This window comes from Carcharhinus amblyrhynchos, chromosome 30, assembly GCF_965287045.1.
Source record: "Carcharhinus amblyrhynchos chromosome 30, sCarAmb.v2.hapA, whole genome shotgun sequence".
NCBI classification, from domain to species: domain Eukaryota; kingdom Metazoa; phylum Chordata; class Chondrichthyes; order Carcharhiniformes; family Carcharhinidae; genus Carcharhinus; species Carcharhinus amblyrhynchos.
The window spans coordinates 22,328,289-22,348,331 of NC_137353.1; the positions used below are offsets into that span (position 1 = coordinate 22,328,289).

A 20,043-nucleotide genomic window follows, 5' to 3' on the forward strand; every position below is an offset into this window, starting at 1 on the left:
GGGAGGAAACGGGAGCACCCAGAGGAAACCCACGCAGACATGGGGAGAATGTGAAGACTCCACACAGACAGTGTGACCCAAGCCGGGAATTGAACTCAGGACCCTGGAGCTGTGAGGCAGCAGCACGAACCACTGTGCTACTATGCCAGCCCCATGACTTAGGCTCTTTCTCTCTCTGCTGTCTTGCAGCTCGAGGATGAGAAAGCCACACTGCTGGGTCAGAAGAAAGAAGTTGAACAGGAGAAGGCCTCGATCCGCGATGAATTGGTCCGACTGGAGCAGGAGAAACTGGACCTGCACACTGAGCGTCACGGCCTGGACCACTCCCTGCAAATCGTGGAGCAGAGCCGGGAGAGACTGGAGCAGGATCTGATGACGTACCAGCGGGAAAAGGGGGAGTTGCAGAGCCAGCTGGGACAGGTAGAGGAACCACTGTTGTAAACTACTGAATAAGCAACAACCCAGTGAGTCAGCCTTATCCTCACCACATACACAGAGACATGCCGTACAACGCGTGTGGGTTTTGCTACAACCTTCTGAGAATCCTGACTCTTTCCACACAGGTGACTCGGCAAAGGAACAGTCTGAACGATGAGCTGATAGAGGCTCGCTGTGAGGTGGAGCGTAACAGTGAGCTGCTGCTCCGGGGAGCCAAAGAGAAGGAGGAGCTGACCCGGGAGAAGGCGAACCTTGTTGTTCAGCTCACAGCGTCTGAGCGAGAGAACAGGGTGTTGGCAGACGAAGGAGCTGCTCTCAGGTGGGTAGATGTTAACAATACAGAGAAGCTGCCCCAAACTCATCAATATATCATTATATCAGCAATATGTGTAACACTCCCTTATATACCCCACACCCCTCCACTGTTACACCCTCATATATCTCACACCCCTCACTGTAACTCCCTCATATACCCCACACCCCTCACTGTAACTCCCTCATATACCCCACACCCCTCACTGTAACACTCCCTTATATACCCCACACCCCTCACTGTAACTCCCTTATATACCCCACACCCCTCACTGTAACTCCCTCATATACCCCACACCCCTCACTGTAACACTCCCTTATATACCCCACACCCCTCACTGTAACTCCCTTATATACCCCACACCCCTCCACTGTTACACCCTCATATACCCCACACCCCTCACTGTAACTCCCTTATATACCCACACCCCTCCACTGTTACACCCTCATATATCTCACACCCCTCACTGTAACACCCTCATATACCCCACACCCCTCACTGTAACTCCCTTATATACCCCACACCCCTCCACTGTTACACCCTCATATACCCCACACCCCTCACTGTAACTCCCTTATATACCCACACCCCTCCACTGTTACACCCTCATATATCTCACACCCCTCACTGTAACTCCCTCATATACCCCACACCCCTCACTGTAACTCCCTCATATACCCCACACCCCTCACTGTAACTCCCTCATATACCCCACACCCCTCACTGTAACTCCCTCATATACCCCACACCCCTCACTGTAACTCCCTTATATACCCCACACCCCTCACTGTAACTCCCTCATATACCTCGCACCCCTCACTATTGAAACTCTAATATCCTCAATCCATGGTTGTTTTTGGAAATTGAGCTGATAGTTTGGTTGATCAATTTAAAGTTGTTGTTAAAATGAGAATTGCATTTATAAATCATTTTTCACCCCCACCGAACACCCAAAAGGGCTTCCCAGCCAATAAAATATATCTTGAAGTGTTCCCAATGTCCTAATGTAGGCAACCAGTCTGCACACAGAAAACTTCCAATGTGATCTTGACTGAGGGATAAATATTTGCCAGGAGACTGGGGATAGAAGCCCCACTTGTCTACAAAATAGTGCAATGGAATCTTTTAACTCCCACCTTGGTTTAACATCTCTCCGGAAGGCGATACCTCTGACAATGTCGCACTCCCTCAGTACTGCCGTGGGCTGCCAATGAGGTTCTCCTTATGGCTCGTACATTTACGTCATTGTCATAGAATCATAGAATCCCTACAGTGTAGAAGAAGACCATTCGGCCCATCAAGTCTGCACTGACTCTCCATCAGAGCATTCCCGTAACCCCAAGCATTTACCCTATGAACCCCTGTAATCTACACACCTTTTGGGTGCTAAGGGATGAACTTTCTCCGTTCTGCCCATCACGGGAATTGGAGCGGGCAAGGGGCAGACCATGGATAGATCTGTTGACCTCAGCTGGAAATTTCTGGTTTCGGGGCGAGCAAATCCTGCCCGAAGGGACAATTTAACACGGTCAGTCCACCTAGCCAGCACATCTTTGGACTGTAGGAGGAAGCCAGAGGAAACCCACGCAGACACAGGAAGAACTGTACAAACTCCACACAGTCACCCAGGCCAGAATTGAATCCCAGTCTCTGGTGCTATGAGGCAGCAGTGCTAACCACTGTGCCACTGTGTCCCAGATAATACTGGGATTGAACAATGAGAATGCACAGAACTGACTATTAGCAATGTTAAAGGTTGAGGCCAGCTCCTGGTGTTGTGTGCACTTTTGGGAGATGTCATCTGGGGACTTCCAGTGCACATGTCCTATGTTCCATCAGACAGAGTTCATCCTGCCCTGGGCCCCACTTTCTCCACCTCATTGTGCCATTCTGTGGTCCAGCAAGCTCAAAGAACCTGAGTACAATTGCTGAGGCAAATTTACCCTGCTCAAGTTGCAGACAGACATGCACACCCCACACACCACACACACCGCTGACTGTACCTTTCATTGTGTCAGGTCTGAGAAGGAGGCTTTGGAGACTACACTGTTTGATACCCAGCAGCAACTGGCTCAGCTGGAATCTCGAAAGGAGCAGCTTGAAGGAGAGAATCAGACTTTGCTGTTGGCTAAAGAGGCTTTACAAGGTGAGACCAACATTAGAGGAAAGAAACAGTGGAATTGTGACAGCCGGACTGATTACATTATGTTTGGGAATGGTTAAGGACGGAAAAGACCATTCAGCCCATCATATCCACGTCTGGTTTCTGAAACAGCAAATCAGCTCACCCCGCTACCTCCAACTTTTCCTTGTAGATCTTCAGATAATATTCTAATTCCCTATTGAAAATCACGATTGAATCTGTCTCCACCACACTCTCAGACAGTCATTTCAGACCTAACCACTCGCTGTGTGAATCTGTCTCCACCACACTCTCAGACAGTCATTCCAGACCTAACCACTCACTGTGTGAATCTGTCTCCACCACACTCTCAGACTGTCATTCCAGACCTAACCACTCGCTGTGTGAATCTGTCTCCAGTACACTCACAGTGCAATCCAGATCCTGAAGCCCTGGGTTCGAGTTCCACTCCAGGACTTGTTGGCCAGTGAAGGTGTATTCATAATGTGACCAAACAGGCTGATTAACAACCTGGAAATCAGGATTGTCTATCTTGGGAAGGGGTGGGGGAGTAATCGAGCGTGGCGTGGGGGGAGGAATGGGCAAATTTCGAAATAAAATGTGAGGTATGAATAGAAACAGTATGCTGAGCAAAGAAACTATGAGTAAGACATAAAGATGAGCATTAGAGTGTAATGGGGGGACAGCGTATGTTTTTGACTCTGTCCCAGTCTCCCGTTGCTCAATCAGATGCCCTCAGCCATTGTGAGAGTGGATGAGAGTACATGATGGTGTCTGTGGGTGAGTGAGAATCCTTATTGACACATTCTAATTAAACACACACACACACACACACACACACACACACACACACACACACACACACACACACACACACACACACACACACACACACACACCTCATATGCTCTGTAGTAACTCCAGATTGATTCTGTTTGTGCCTCAGCTGAGACTAACCGCATCCGGAAAGAGATGCAGATCGAGCGGAGCAATGCAGAACGCGACAAGGAGCTGCTTGCACAGAAACTCTCCCACACTGAACGTGAAGCACAGGTTGCTCTGAAAAATGAACAAACGGCTCACGAGGAGGATGTGGATCGACTGCAGCGAGAGAAGGTAACGGGGAGGTCAGTGGTTGGGTGTATGATCACAGAATCCCTACATTGCAGAAGGAGGCCATTCGGACCATTGAGTCTGCACTGACTGTTATCCCACCCAGACCCAGGTAAATAACCTCACATATTTACCCTGATAATCCTCTTGACACTAGGGTCAATTTAGCATGGCCGATCAACTAATCCACACAACTTTGGACTGTAGGAGGAAAGTGTAGCACCCGGAGGAAACCCACACAGACACGGGGAAATGTGCAAACTCTACACAGTGACCCATGGCTGGAATTAAACCCGGGTCCCTGGCGCTGTGAGGCAGCAGTGCTAACCACTGTGCCACCCTTATGATGAAACCCTCTGAGATTGGGAGGGTTGTAAATAGCCTCTGTCAGGTTCTAGCACAAATGTGTCTTTCCTCAGTCTCTCTACACGCACATTGGAAGATACTCAGAGACAACCTGTGGTTCTACCTGCTGTCTGATACCGAGCAGGCCAGATGCTGGCTGAGGCATTATAATCGGCTGCGACCCATGGGCTAGTGATGAATGGATCATCCAGAATTCCCACTGCTGTTCACCAACGGTGTCTGCTGCTTGTAGAAAGTGTACATGGGGGAACAGCAGGACAGGACAGTGCTTTACTGTGCCGCTTCTGGTTAAAGAGCCTTCTGGCACCTCCAGTCTAGGCTGCCGTATGAGAAATGACAGCTTAGGTGAAGCACCAGATGTCAACCAATGACCATGGAACACAGAATCATAGAGGTTTACAATATGGTCACAGGCCATTCAGCCCAGCTTGTTCATGCCGTCCTTTTCTTTTAGCCATTAAGCTAGTCCCAGTTGCCTACATTTGGCCCACTTCCCTCTTACCCATGTAACTGTCCAAATGCTTTTTAAAAGACAAAATTGTACCCACCTCTACTACTTCTTCTGGCAGCTTGTTACAGACACTCACCACCCTCTGTGAAAAAATTGCCCCTCTGGATCTTTTTGTATCTCTTTCCTCTCACCTTAACCCTATGCCCTCTAGTTTTAGACTCCACTACCTTGGAAAAAGATGTTGACTCTCTATTTTATTTATGCCCCTCATTATTTTATAGATCTCTATAAGATCACCCCTAAGTCTCCTGTGCTCCAGGGATTAACCATGATCAAAATGAATGGGGCGGCAGGCTCAAAAGGCCACATGACCTTCTCTTGCTTTGTATATTTTTATGCGGGAGGGGTGAACTGAAGCAGCTGTGTCTGCCTCATTGTTGCAGGAAACCTTACGACTGGGCCTGGAAGAGGAGCGAGAGGAACTCATCCATCAGCTGAAGCAGGAACGCGAGGAACTCAGCACTCGGTTCGAAGCTGAGAAGGAAGAATTGAGTGAAGAGATCACGGCCTTGCAGCAGGAGCGAGACGAGACTCTGCTGCTAGCTGAGAATGAGAAGCAGCAGGTATGGAAAAGAAGGCGGGGCTGGGGGTTGGGGAGCGGGGGAAGGGGGGGGTGAATTTACGGCCTCGCTCATCCCGGAACCATAAAATCCTGCCCAAAGTCAATGGACATTTCCGTTGTCCGCCCCCCTCGCCCACTCCGATTCTGTGGCGGGCGGGACAGTAAGGTTGCGGCAGGGGGCTCAAGCCCCCTGGCCTAAATCAATCTATCCACTCGCTCTCAAACCCAGTCTCAGCTGTTGGATTCCGTAAGGGTAGAGGGGCAATCAATGGCAATGATCCGTTGGGATTCTCTCTGGCAGTGTGTAATGACCAGCGGTCACATTGCTGCTGGGTTATCTCCAACTTTTTTCTATGTTTATTATTTTTACGATTTTTTTCACTGATGCCAGCCCCTGATAACACAGGCCACTGATGTCCCAGGAACTGGGGGCAACCTGGCTGTCCTCACCAAGGGCATCTCAGTGATTTCACCTTTCAGTCTGAACTCAAAATCGACAGCAGTACAGGTTCAGCATGTCTAAACCCTCAAGCCTAGGATACTTGGTAAATAGTTTAAAATTCTTTCACAGGATGTGGGCATTGCTGGCGAGGTCAGCATTTGTTGCCCATCCCTAACTGCCCTTGGATAGAGTGGCTGCTGGACCATTTCAGAGGGCATAGAATCCCTGCAATGTAGAAGGAGGCCATACGGCCCATCGAGTCTGTGCCGACTCTCTGACAGAGCATTCCTGTAACCTTGCTAACCCCCGTAACCTACATGTGACTCCAGAAACACTTTGGAGTCACACGTAGGTCAGGCCAGGTAAGGGCGGCAAATTTCCTTCCCTAAAGGACATTAGTGAACCAGACGGATTTTTGTGACAATAAATGTTAATTCCATGGTCACTATCCCCAGGACTAGCTTTCAATTCCAGAATTATTAATTTCAATTTAAAAAACTGCCCTGGTGGGATTTGAACCCATGTCTCAGAGCATGAGCCTGGCACTCTGGATTGCTAGTCCAGTGACATTACCGTTCTTTCACCATCCCCCCACATCAGGGATGTCAAAGCCTGAGAGGGGAATGGAGAATTTCCTTGTTCAGAAAGCCAGTGTCAGCATTCCAATGGTCCCAGGTCAGACAAGGAACAGATTAGAGGCTGGGTAAAGGTTTCTTCACCCAGACCTATCCTGGGTGGCGCAGTGATTAACACTGCTGCCTCACAACACCAGGGACCCGGGTTCAATTCCCGGCTTGGGTAACTGTCAGTGTGGAGCCTACACATTCTCCCCATGTCTGTGTGATTTCCTCCGGGCGTTCCGGTTCCCTCTCACAGTCTGAAAAACGTGCTGGTTAGGTGCATCGATCGTGCAAAATTCTCCCTCAGTGTACCCGAACAGGCACCGGAGTGTGGCAACTAGGGGATTTTCACAGTAACTTCATTGCAGCGTGAACGCAAGTCTACTTGTGGCACTAATAAATAAACTTAAACTTGTGACTTCCTTTCCCTCAGCAGCCCTCCTGTGCTACTCTCCAAATTACAAACAATTCTGTGCAGTGAATAAAGAACCACTAGTGACTGAGTTCAGGCCGTCCAACTGTTTCATGGGACAACCTTCCAGGCAGCTTTCACCCATCAGTCTGGGCTGACTATTAAACATGGGTCTCCCACATTTAAATTCATGCATTTAGCTCATTGTGTCACTAGTCCCTGGCCTCAGACGCATTTAACTGAGGTCTGGACTAAATGGTGGCTGCTTCAAGTTCTTTCCTGCCACATAGTCCTAACCACTTGTCCCTCTCGCAGATCTTGTCCTTGAAGGAGTCGGAGAAGGCGATTCTCTCAGAGAAGCTGACCAATGTCCAGCGTGAACTTGCCGCCATCTCAATGGATATGGAGCAGCTGAGACGGGATACAGGCAGTCGGCATGAGCAGGATCGAGTGCGTATTGTCTTCTCCATCTGCTGTGTAATCTTATCACGGACACGCACGCACTAACACAGATGTACACACACATAGATAGAGACATACGTACAGACACACACACAGACATCAGACATGTGCACACACACACACACACACAGAGACACACTCAAACAGAGAGACACACACGTGCACACACACACACAGATGGACATAAACACACAGACACACACACAGATTGACATATACACACAGACACACACACACAGATTGACATATACACACAGATACTCACGTGCACAAGGGGTAAACCTTTTAGAACTGAGGTGAGGAGAAATTTTTTCACCCAGAGAGTGGTGAATGTGTGGTATTCACTACCACAGAAAGTAGTTGAGGCCAAAACATTGTCTGGTTTCAAGAAGAAATTAGATATAGCTCTTTGGAATCAAGGATCGAGGGATATGAAGGGGAAAGGGGGAATCAGGGTATTGAATTTGATGATCAGCCATGATCAAAATGAATGGCAAGCAGGCCTGAAGGGCTGAATGGCCCACTCTTGCTTCTATGTTTCTAACTCTGCATCCTGCCTTCCCTCAATAGCCTATCACCCTCTTGCTTAGCAAGAATTTATTTACCTCTGCCTTAAAAATATTCAAACGCATGGGAAAGGACAAGCAAAATTTCAGGCACTGCACGGGACGAACCTATTCAGTTGAATATTATGGGTAAAGAGGTGCAGCTGGTGTGTGCGTAGGTTTATTTCAAGCTCAAAGTGCTAGAGTTAGGTTATGATTCAGGTATGTTGGAGGAATGGATTGTTCAATGTGTTTTCCCTTGATCATTCTGTGTCTCTGGGAAGGCTGCGTGTGGGATTCCTCGTGTTTCTCCTCTGCTCTGACCTTTGCACTCAGCCTATGACCCATCCTGTCCTTCACTTCCTACAGAGCCAAATTAATAGTTTGACATCGGAGTTGAAGAATTTCCATGGCCGCTTTGAGGAAGCTGTCACTGCTCATGAGCGAGAGATGAAGACCCAGAGCGAGCAGGTCAAGGAGCTGATGAAACAGCGTGAGGCTGCAATCCGAGAGGTTGGTCTATTCAACCTGGGATGGTGGGGGTGTGGGGGTGATGGCACAGTCATATTGTTACTGGACTAGTAATCTAGAGACCCAGGGTACTGCTCCAGGGACCTGGATTCAAAGCCCACCATGGTAGATGGTTAAACTTGAAATTAATAAAATCTGGAAAAAATCTACTGATGACCATGAAACCATTGTTGGTTGTCATAAAAATCCATCTAGTTCATAATGCTCTTTAGGGAAGGAAACCTGCCATCCTTATCCAGTCTGGTTGACATGTGACTCCAAAACAATGTAGTTGAATCTGAAATGGCCTAGCAAGCCACTCAATTATATCAGTGGCACAGTGGTTAGCACTGTTGCCTCTTAGAGCCAGGGACCCGGGTTCAATTCCCGGCTTGGGGAGTTTGTGTGGAGTGTGGAGTTCGTACGTTTGCCCTGTGTCTGCATAGGTTTCCTTCGGGTGCTCCAGTTTCTTCCCACACACTAAAGATTTGCGGGCTAGGTTAATTGGCCATGATAAATTGTCACTTAATGTCAGGGGAACTAGGGGGGTAAATATGTGGTATTACAGGGATAGGACTTGGGGGTTTGTTGTTGGTGCAGACTCAATGGGCCAATTGACCTCTTTCTGCACTGTAGATTCCATGGTTCTATGAAACCCCTAAAAAGACAACAAAGTGGATTGAAACTGGATGGGTTACCTAGCGTCAACCTAGGTATTGGAAACGACAGTGGCAAACCCAACCCTTGTAAAACCCTTTGGGGGCATATGCCAAAATTGGGAGACCTAGTCAAGCAACAGCCTGACATAGTCGTACTCAATGGAATCATACTTTGTAGATAATTCCCTTCCTAAACCTCTCTACCTTCATTTCCCCTTTTAAGACATTTCTTACAATCTATCTCTTTGACCAAACTTTTGGCCATTTTGCCCTAATATCACCTTGTGTGTCTTAGTGCCAAATTTTGGTTTGTAACAGTCCAGTGAAGCACTTTGGAATGTTTTATTATGTCAACTGTGCTACATAAAATACATATTGTTGTTAAATTGTCTTTACTCTTCAACTTTCTTAATGTTTTAGTGTACAGTATATGGCCTCCTCTTATTTATCCCTGAAAATGTATAACTTCTTTCTCTTTCATGTTTAACTCTATCCCACATCTGCTGAATTTGTCAACCTGTTTAAGGCCATAACACGTTGGAGCAGAAGTAGGCCATTCGACCCATTGAGTCCGTTTCACCGTTCAATGAGATCATGACCAATCTGAAGATATTCTTCAACTCTGCTTTCCCACCTTATTCCCATAACCTTTGATTTTTGTTTCTGATTACAAACCTGGTTAAGTCCTCCTGAAGTCACATATATTCCGACACACAGCTATCCATGATTCCTATTGTTTGCTAATTTTGATGAGAGTGCCCCCGACCCAAACCCAGATTATTAAATACATATATTGAGAAGAATAACAGTCCCAATCCAGCACTCTCAGGATTCATAGAATCATAGAATCTCTATAGTGCAGAAAGAGGCCATTGGGCCCATCAGGTCTGCACTGACCACTATCCGACTCAGGCCCTATTCCCATAACCCCACATCTTTACTCTGCTGAAATTAAAGCAAATTACTGCAGATGCTGGATTCTGAAACCATAAGAAAAAATGCTGGAAAATCTCAGCCAGTCTGGCAGCACCTGTAAGGAGAGAAAAGAGTTGACATTTCAAATCCAAATATCAAAGCACAATAGTCAACCTCCAGCCCAGCAGCCATCCTACACCCTTGAGCTAAAGCACGTCATTTAAAAAAAAACTTTTACTCTTCTTAAAGTTACAAAGCCAATGAGCAGACGGGGCAAGCCCGAATCCATCTCCTTGCCTGCTCCAAAAACCAAATTTGAATTGAATCCGATTCACGTCCCCACAAGAGAGGCAAACAAGATCCAGGCTGACAAGATCACACAGTGCACCCTATTCTGGGCTTGATCTGACGCTTGATTTTAGCCAAAAGGCTGAGAAATGACGAGTGAAAGCATGAGATAAATTAGGGAGAAATCAGAATTAAAGCCAACCTTGACCTCACCCAGTACCTAAATCTCTCCACTTTACAGTTGCTGGATCGTGATGAGGAGTGAGAAGTCTGGCTGGTTAATTTGGGGTCCCTAATTCAGATTGGTTCACTCGGCAGAAACTAGGGATTGCACTCATGACCTGCCTGATAGCATCTCTTGGCTCCGCACCTCACCAGGAGTTGTAATTGGCCATGAGTTGCTGCTGTGCTCAGTCAGCTGGTTTTGAATGTTGTAGCAGGGGGGTGGGACAGGAGAAGCAGGTGGACCCAATGCAGCAGAGGACCCCCTTTATAGCCTAATTGACTCACATTGCCTGTACATTGCAGTAAACACCAACTTGCCTTTGTAGGTGGAGGAGCTGAAGACGCAGCTTCGAGTGGCCGAAGATGCCCGTGATGGCATCCGGCGCGACCTCATTGAAGCTCACCGTAAGATCCGAGAGCAGCAGGAGACCCAGGAGGCACAACGCAAAGAGATCGTGGACCTGAAGCGTTCACTAACTGACGAAGTGAAGGAGAAGGAAGCTGTCCAGCAATCCAACCAGGAGCTGAGAGGCAACATCAAGAAAGCAGAGAGCGAAAGGATCAGGTGCAGCAGGGGTCAAATGATACTGACATAGAATCATAGAATCCCTACGGTGCAGAAGGAGGCCATTTGGCCCATCGAGTCTGCACCGACTCTCCAAAAGAGCATCTTATCCAGGTCTAACGCCCCCACTCTATCCTCGTAATCCTGTGCATTTCCCATGGCTAATCCACCTAAGCTACACATCTTGGGACACTATGGGGCAATTTAGCATGGCCAGTCCACCTAACCTGCACATCTTTGGAGCGTGGGAGGAAACTGGAGCACCCACACGCAGACACAGAGAGCCTGCAAATTCCAAACTCCTAGGCCAGAATCGAACTTGGGCACTAATGCTGTGAGGCAGCAGTGCTAGGCACTGTGCCACCCTATCACCCTGAATAAGAATTCTTGAATAAGAAGGACAAATATACTTCCCTCCAGCACCAGGTATCCTCTTACTCTCCTGAAGCTGTTGACTTGGGTAGGGGGCCTATGGATGCCATTGACTTCTGACAGCTCGCCCAAGGAGACAGAAAGCATCCAATGTCCTTGGAGCTTTGTCTCAACAAGAGACAGCACCTTCAGGAGAGGGGCGCAAACAATAATGTTGCTTCAGCTGCTGGAGATGGCAATAAGGAAACTCCACCACCACCACCACCGCCCCCCCCCTCATTATAATCTGTTGTGCTTTCAGTTTGAAACGAGCTAATGAGGAAAAAGAACAGAAGTTGTCTGTGCTGGAGGAGGCGAAGGTGAACAGTGAGAAGGATTCAGCAGATCTCCGAGCGAGTCTCCGAGAGGTTGAGAAATCCCGACTGGAAGCACGACGGGAGCTTCAGGACTTGCGTCGACAGGTAGGAGTTACCAAGAGATGTTCAATATGGTGGAGTTAGGAGAAGACATCAGGAAGTGTCATTGCAGAGGCATTTAATGGAATTTTCAAGGTGCTGTAAATGTCAGTATATGAGTGGGTTAAATTGAGAATAGAATGCTATCTTCCTGATAGCCAGCCCCCTTCTCTGAGAATCAAGGGCAGAACACCATACCCCACATTGGATTTTCTTCTGAGGAGAAGTGGCTCATAGAATCATAGAAACGTTATAGTGCAGAAAGAGGCCATTTGGCCCATCGCATCTGCACCGACGACAATCCCACCCCATATCCACCCACTAATCCCTCTAACCTATGCATCTCAGGACATTAAAGGGCAATTTTAGCATGGCCAATCAACCTAACCCGCACATCTTTAGACTGTGGGAGGAGCGCCCAGAGGAAACCCACGCAGATACGAGGAGAACGTACAAATTCTACACAGATAGTGACCCAAGTCGGGAATCGAACCCAGATCCCTGGAGCTGTGAAGCAGCAGTGTTAACCACTGTGCTACTGTGCAGCCCACAGCATGCTGAACAAAAGTTTCAAGATTGTGGAAGGAGGTGATAAAATTGACTTGGGACAAATAGTTCAAAGATGGGGAACAGTTTCAGAAAGCACATCATGGAATTATAGGGCTATATTTTATCATTTTGATTCTAAATGCTGGACGGACTTGAAACTGGGAGAGTTTCAGATCAGACTTTTAGACCCGTTCTCAGGTGCCCTCACACGCAAGAAAGCCTGTGAGCGGGGCTTAACATGCCCAAAATCCTGCAGCTCTGATTGACACCTCCAACTGCGCATGCGCAGAAAAAGATAGAAAAATGCTCCCCTATCACATCACCCCCAGCCTGGATAATGCCTCCCCTACCCCCACAACATTGCTGACGCGCCCTCCCCCCTTAGCCCCACCCACTACCCGATCGCACACAGAGTGGAAGTGGATCCCCGTCCCCCCACCGATGACACGCAGAGAGGCAGCAGAACCCCCCTTCTTCCTCCCACCAATCATGTGCAGAGTGGCGGTGGAACACTCCCCCCCCCCCACCCCAGCCCCTTCCCTCGCCGATCTGAGTTAGAGAGCCATCGGACCCACCTCCCTTCCCCCACCGGTCTGAGTTAGAGAGCCATCAGACCCACCGGTCTGAGTTAGAGAGCCATCAGACCCACCGGTCTGAGTTAGAGAGCCATCAGACCCACCGATCTGAGTTAGAGAGCCGCTGGACGCTCAGGACTGACCTCCTCAGAAGCTGGAGAACCCAAATCGGAACCTTTGCCAAGCGTGTCTGTTTCGCGCTGAATCTGGACGGGTGAACACGATGGTAACGGTAAGTTTGGGCATGCAACCCATTAAATCAATTTAAATGCGTGCAAATTCATCTAAGTTGACGTTGCGCCTGTTTTGGGCGCGGTACCGAAGGCAGCCATTTTCAGCCCTTGGTAGAGGGGAAATGGGCATGGAGGAGGTCGCGGATCACGCTACTCACCTCACGCCCAACTTTACCGAGTTTTCACGCTCAAACAAACAGGTGCAAGTTGATGGTAAAATTAGGCCCATTGAATCCCCACTGTGGCCCATCGAGCCTGCACCAACAACAACCCCGCCCAGTCCCTATCCCTGTAACCCATACATATTTACCCTGCTAATTGTCCTGACACTGAGGGTTAATTTAGCATGGCCAATCAACCTAACATCTTTCAGACTGTAGGGGGAAACCGGAACACTCGGAGAAAACCCCCGCAGGTACAGGGGGAATGTGCAAACTCCACACAGAGAGCTATCCAAAGCTGGAATCGAACCCGGGTCCCTGGCACTGCGAGGCAGCAGTGAGAAACACAGTGCCACCGTGCAGGCAGACCGAGGCATACTGGAGTTTGAATAATCTTGATGTAACAATGGTTATGCTGTTTCAGATCATTTAATTTTCTTCATTTCATTGTGTCAATCACAATATCTGGTCTAATTTCCAAATTCTCTATTGAGCAATGAAAGGAAGGCATGCATTTCTATCGCACCAATCAGATACTCAGGACTTCCTGAGGCACTTGACTGAGTCCCTTTGCTTTGATACAGTGCCCCACAACAATAGCGCTCTATCCCTTCGCTGACTAGACCCCTGCTGTCCGACTTTGAGGTTTGTGGCATTCCATTGCAGTTCCTTCATCCCAGCAGAAGTAAAGCCCTTCACTCCGGTAAGGTGAGGTGGTGGGATGTTTTTTTTTCCCCATAACCAGTCTCACTTTGATTCTGCAGGTGAAGATGTTGGATGGTGAAAACACAAAGAGGAGTAAGGAAGTTCTGGAGCTTCAGGCTCGCGTGACACTGGACGAGCAGCGAGAGGAGGAGAGCCGACGCGAGTCGTTCGAGCTAAAACAGAAAATAGTGCAAACTGAAGCCAGCCGAGAATCCGCTCGGAAAGAGGTGAAGAAAATATCTTATTCCTCAGCACCCACTGGGCCCTGACCCAGGTACAAAGTGGGTGCAGCTTCTCCACATCACCTGTGGGTCCATGTATTGCTCTGTGTGCGCTGAGCCTTAAGATCCTGTGCTGATGTAGATAGTTCTGTTGCCTGTGGGGCAGTCACTTTCAAAAGTAAAAGTTTATTTATTAGTCACAAGTAGGCTTACATTAACACTACAATGAAGTTACTCTGAAAATCCCCTAGTCGCCACACTCTGACACCTGTTCAGCTACACTGAGGGAGAATTTAGCAAGGCCAATGCACCTAATCAGTACGTCTTTCAGACTGTGGGAGGAAACCAGAGCACCCGGAGGAAACCCACGCAGCCACGGGCAGAATGTACAAACTCCACACACACAGTGACCCAAGCCGGTAATTGAACCCGAGTCCCTGGCGCTTTGAGGCAGCGGTGCTAACCAGTGTGCCACCGTGCCACTTCAGAGGTGGAAAATTGGAAAAAAGTTTGCAAAACTCGTTTATTTTCCCCTTTTTTCTGTCACTTCTCTGCCCATCTCTCCTGAAGGCACTTGCCTCCCTTAGGAACCAGGTACGGTAGCATCTGAAAGCGGCCAAATTGTAGGCAAACCCAGCCTGTCTTCATCCCACATCCCAATTTGCATTTTCCAGCAGTGAGGTTGGGGTTGAACCTATGTTAATTTTTGCCACTGAAACTTAGGGCTGCCAAAGCCAATTAGTGCACTGCAGCAACTCACCAAGGCTCCTTAGACAGCACCTTCCAAACCCATATCCACTACCACCACAAAGGACAAGGACAGCAGATACATGGGAACACCACCACCTGAAGTTTCCCCTCCAAACCACTCACCATCCTGACTTGGAAATATATCACCATTCCTTTGCTGTAGCTGGGTTAAAATCCTTCCCTAACAGCACTGTGGGTATACCTACACTACAGGGACAGCAGCGGTTCACGAAGGCAGCTCACCACCATCTTCTCAAGGGCAATTAGGAATAGGCAATAAATGCTGGTCTAGCCAGTGACACCCACGTTCTGTAAAAGCAATGATTAAAAAAAGACATCTCCTCATAGAATCATAAAATCCTACAGTGCAGAAGGAGGCCATTCGGCCTATTGAGACTGCACCAACCACAATCACACCCAGGCCCTATCCCTATAATCCCATATATTTACCCTAGCTAGTCCACCTGACACTAAGGGGCAATTTAGCATGACCAATTCACCTAACCTGCACATCTTTAGAGTGTAGGAGGAAACCCACGCAGATAGGGGGAGAATGTGCAAACTCCATACAGACAGTGACCCAAGTCAGGGAATTGAATCCCGGTCCCTGGCGATGGGAGGCAGCAGTGCTAACCACTATGCTATCGTGCCGCCCCAACCTGAGTTGGAATGATAAAGCACAGAAAGAGCCTTTTGGCCCATTGGGACAATGCCAACTCTTTGATAGAACTACCCAGTTAGTCCCTTTCTGCTGCTGTAAGCCCAAAGCTCTCAATCCTCTTCATCCAATTTCCTTTACAAAGTTCCTATTGAATCTGTTTCCACCACCCTTTCAGGCAGTGTGTTCCAGGTCAAAGCAACTCACTGCATGAAATAAATTCCCTCCATCTCCCCTTTGGTTCTTTGGTAAATCATGTTTGAACAGCAGCCTCTGGTTACAGACCCCATTTGACAATAGAAACAGTTTTGCCCTATTTACACTGTCCAAACCACTCACTTGAGTTCATCCAGCCAATACTGGGAATAGAAATAACGATTTTCCGGATATGCGTGGTACTGTCACTCACTAGGTCGATGAACTTATTCATTGGAGAAGGCCTTCTAATCATGTTTGTTTGCTCGCAGTTGATGCTATCTGCTTTATCACAGAAAAGAGTTACTAGGATGCTACTGGGACTTGATGGTTTGAGTTATAGGGACAGGCTGGATAGACTGGGACTTTTTTTTCCCTGGAGTGTAAGAGTCTTAGGGGTGATCTTATAGAGGTCTGTAAAATAATGAGGGACATATATCAGCTAGATAGTCAACATCTTTTTCCAAAGATAAGAGAGTCTAAAATGAGATGGCAGAGGTTTAAGGTGAGAGGGGAGATACAAAAGGGTCCAGAGGGGCAATTTTTTCACGCAGAGGTTGGTGAGTGTCTGGAACGAGCTGCCGGAGATAATGGTAGAGGCAGGGACAATTTTGTCTTTTAAAAATCACTTAGAGAGTTACATGGGTAAGATGGTATAGAGGGATATGGGGCAAACTCGGGCAATTGGGACTAGCTTAACGGTTTGAAAAAAGGAGGGGCGGCATGGACAAGTTGGGCCAAAGCAATATTATGGTTGTTGACTGGGCTCAGTGGGAATGGACCAGGGTTTAGCAGCCTAGGAGGGATTTCCTCTCGTGCCAGCACTTGGATTCCCAGCAGGTGTTCTGCCATTGCAGGTGACCAACCTTCAGCGCAAGATGGCGGAGGTCGAGCAGGAGTTCCGCATCCGAGAGAAGGAACTGATGGGCAGCCTGGAGGAAGCCCAGGGAAATGGGAAGAAGCTTCTGGACAACGCGCGCAACCTGGAGTTGAAGCTGGAGAAAGCTCACGGCGAGATCCACGAGCTCTGCCTGAAGCTGAGCGCAGCCGAGGGCCGTATCACCGGGCTGGAGGCTGAGTTGGCGCGGGTGGAGGGGATGAAGCGGGACGTGGAGTTCAAGCTGGGGAGTCTGCATTCTGCACTCCGCCGCACTCTGGGAATCAGCCGGACTGGACGGACACAGAGTCCCGCAATCCGTGGGCGCAGCATCTCACCCCACAGATCACAGTCTCCAACAAAAGGTGGGCACATACTTCAGCTTGGATTTCTGACACAATTCCTGGGATATTCTTACAATTCAGCAGTAAGTGTGGACATTGTTTTGGAAAAAACACCTTCCCCCACAAAACCTAAATTCTCATTTGTTGTCTCAGTCACTCTGACTCACTCTCATTCACTCTGAGTCTCTCTCTCTCTCACCCCCCCCCCTTTCTCTCTCTCTCTCTCTCTCCTTCTTTCTCTCCTTTCTCTCTTTCTCTCCTTTCTCTCTCTCTCTCTCTCCTTCTTTCTCTCTCTCTCTCTCTCTCCCTCCCTCTTTCTTTCTCTCTCTCTCATCATATATTCACTTACTCACACTCATACATACACACTAGGTGGCACGGTGGTTAGCACTGCTGCCTCACAGCTTCAGGGACCCGGGTTCAATTCTGGCCTTGGGTCGCTGTCTGTGTGGGGTTTATATGTTGTCCCCGTGTCTGAGTGGGTTTCCTCCCACAGTCCAATGATGTGCGGATTAGGTTGACTCTCCATGCTAAATTAACCCTTCTGTCAGGGAGGATTAGCAGGGTAAATATGTGGTGAATAGGGCCTGGCTGGGATTGTGATCAGTGCATACTCGATGGGCTGAATGGCCTCCTTTTGCACTGTAGGGATTTTATAATTTGTGGAGCGAGCAGTGAGAGGAGTCACCACCCAATTCCACTCCGAGCAGCAGCTTACACAAACTCAAATTCCTGAGAAACGTTAAACATTAAATAGAATGTGTGAGAGAGAAATAAAGCACTGAGTGACTTTTCCCTGTGTACCCCCGGTAAACGAGGACTGCTGTTAGTGCAATGAACATTGCTGATCTTCAATGAACCATGGTGAAAGTTATTGACACAAACAGTAATCACTTATCTGGCATTGACCCACACCGACCAGCCTGATTCCAATGTTAATATTGAGTTAGTGAAGTTCAGCTGAAGCGATGGTAGAGGCTTTGAGGTCAGCGGCTGTGCTTCTGGGTTAAGGAAGGGAAAACATTTACCCAGATTCTGCTCTTGATCACCCTCCAGTCATAAGACCATAATACATAGGTGCAGGAGTAGGCCATTCAGCCCATTTGTATCTGCTCCGCCATTCAGTGAGATCATGACTGAACTGATATAATCCTCAGCTCAAAGTAATCCCTTTTGGAGAGGGTGTGTGTGTATGGATTTTAAGCAAGGACAGGCTCAGTCTTGGGGTGATGTCCCCCATGGATAATCAGCCGGCTGCTGTTTATTGTTCAGGTTCATCCATAAAGGCAAGGAGACCATGTAGATAAGGATGTGGCTGGTGCTCAGTGCCCATGACTCACACTCCATCTTGATGCAGGACTTTTGAGGTTGGCTGGAACAAAGAGGAAGATTATTTGATCAAAAATATCATGTTGCGTTTACAGAAGGAAAGCACCTTTCATAGAATCCCTACAATGCAGAAGAGACCATTTGGCCCATCAAGTCTGCACTGACTCTCCAACAGAGCATTATACCCAGACCCCATCCCCTTAACCCAATGAATTTACCCCATGAATCCTACGAACCCACATGTCTTGGGACACTAAAGGGCACTTTTAGCACGGCTGATTAATCTACCCTGCACATCTTTGGACTGTAGGAGGAAACCAGAACAACCGGAGGAAACCCATGCAGAACAGGGAGAATGTGCAAACTCCACATAGACGGTCACCTAAGGCTGGAACTGAACCTATGTACCTGGCACTATGAGACAGCAGTGCTATCCATTGTGCCACTGTGTCGCTCATGACTCCAGGATGGCTTCGTAGTACTTTGCAAGTTGTAATGTAGATCATGAGGCGGCTGATTTGCACATAGTGAACTCCCACAAACAGCAATGTGATAATGGGTAGCTAACCTGTATTTAATGATGTTGGTTGAGGGATATATATTTTTCAGGATGCTGTGGCAAACTTCCCTGCACATCTTCAAAATGCAGCCATGTGGGAAAGCAAATCTTAGTTTAACACTGGTGCCAGCTTTTGGATGAAGTGTGTAGCACTCCCTTAACACTAAACTGGAGTGCCAGCCTGAGTCAGATTCTCCAGCTTCTGGAGTAGGAATCAAAACCAGAACCTTCTAGCCCCGGGGCAAGAGTGAACCATTGGGCAGCACAGTGACACACTGGTTAGCACTGCTGCCTCACAGCGCCAGGGACCCGGGTTCAATTCCTGGCTTGGGGAGAGTCTGTATATTCTCCCTGTGTCTGTGTGGGCTTCCTCCAAATGCTGTGGTTTCCTCCCACAGTCTGAAAGATGTGCTGGTTAGGTGGATTGGCCATGCTAAATTCTCCCTCAGTGTACCCAAACAGGTGCTGGAGTGTGGCAACTAGGGGATTTTCACAGTAACTTTGTTGCAGTGTTAATGTAAGTCTAATATAAGTGACACTAATAAATAAAGTTTAAAACTTTGACAGCTATGATGTGTTTGTTTTTTTAGGTTTTGGCAGCACCTTCCGTAACACAGTGGACAGGGACCACGGCAGCCCTATTCTTCAGACCGGAACCCCGGAACGCAGTGCCACATCCCGCTCTGCATCACCCGAACGTTCATTCTCCCCGACTCGCAGCGAGCAACTCGTGGCCGACATTGACCCGGAAGTGGTTCGAGCAGCCCTGCGGGATTTCCTTCAGGAACTGAGAGACACACAGAGGGACCGGGTAAGAATGGAAGCAGGATCGCTCCCCTTGATCCTGAGCTAGGAAGTGGGAGAATGGAAGGGGAACAGATGGGGAGGTGGGAGCTGTAAAAAAGATAGTGAGTGAGATTGGTTAAGATTAAATAAATGTGAGGTGATGCAAGCAGGCTTATATGTTTACT

General features: G+C 48.2%; 1 protein-coding gene across 4 annotated transcripts in view; it reads left to right on the top strand.

Moving 5' to 3' along the window:
* crocc (ciliary rootlet coiled-coil, rootletin) overlaps positions 1 to 20,043 on the top strand; it is a 108,003-nt gene that overhangs the window by 53,772 nt on the left and 34,188 nt on the right. For all 4 annotated transcript variants that reach the window (XM_080215470.1, XM_080215467.1, XM_080215468.1 and 1 more), the window contains 12 exons: positions 190 to 420; positions 564 to 757; positions 2,770 to 2,897; positions 3,841 to 4,010; positions 5,268 to 5,447; positions 7,236 to 7,370; positions 8,297 to 8,440; positions 10,851 to 11,089; positions 11,763 to 11,922; positions 14,199 to 14,366; positions 16,821 to 17,205; positions 19,663 to 19,883. In XM_080215470.1, the coding sequence (XP_080071596.1) occupies positions 190 to 420; positions 564 to 757; positions 2,770 to 2,897; positions 3,841 to 4,010; positions 5,268 to 5,447; positions 7,236 to 7,370; positions 8,297 to 8,440; positions 10,851 to 11,089; positions 11,763 to 11,922; positions 14,199 to 14,366; positions 16,821 to 17,205; positions 19,663 to 19,883 (2,355 nt within the window). The remainder of the gene's footprint in view (positions 1 to 189; positions 421 to 563; positions 758 to 2,769; positions 2,898 to 3,840; positions 4,011 to 5,267; positions 5,448 to 7,235; positions 7,371 to 8,296; positions 8,441 to 10,850; positions 11,090 to 11,762; positions 11,923 to 14,198; positions 14,367 to 16,820; positions 17,206 to 19,662; positions 19,884 to 20,043) is intronic.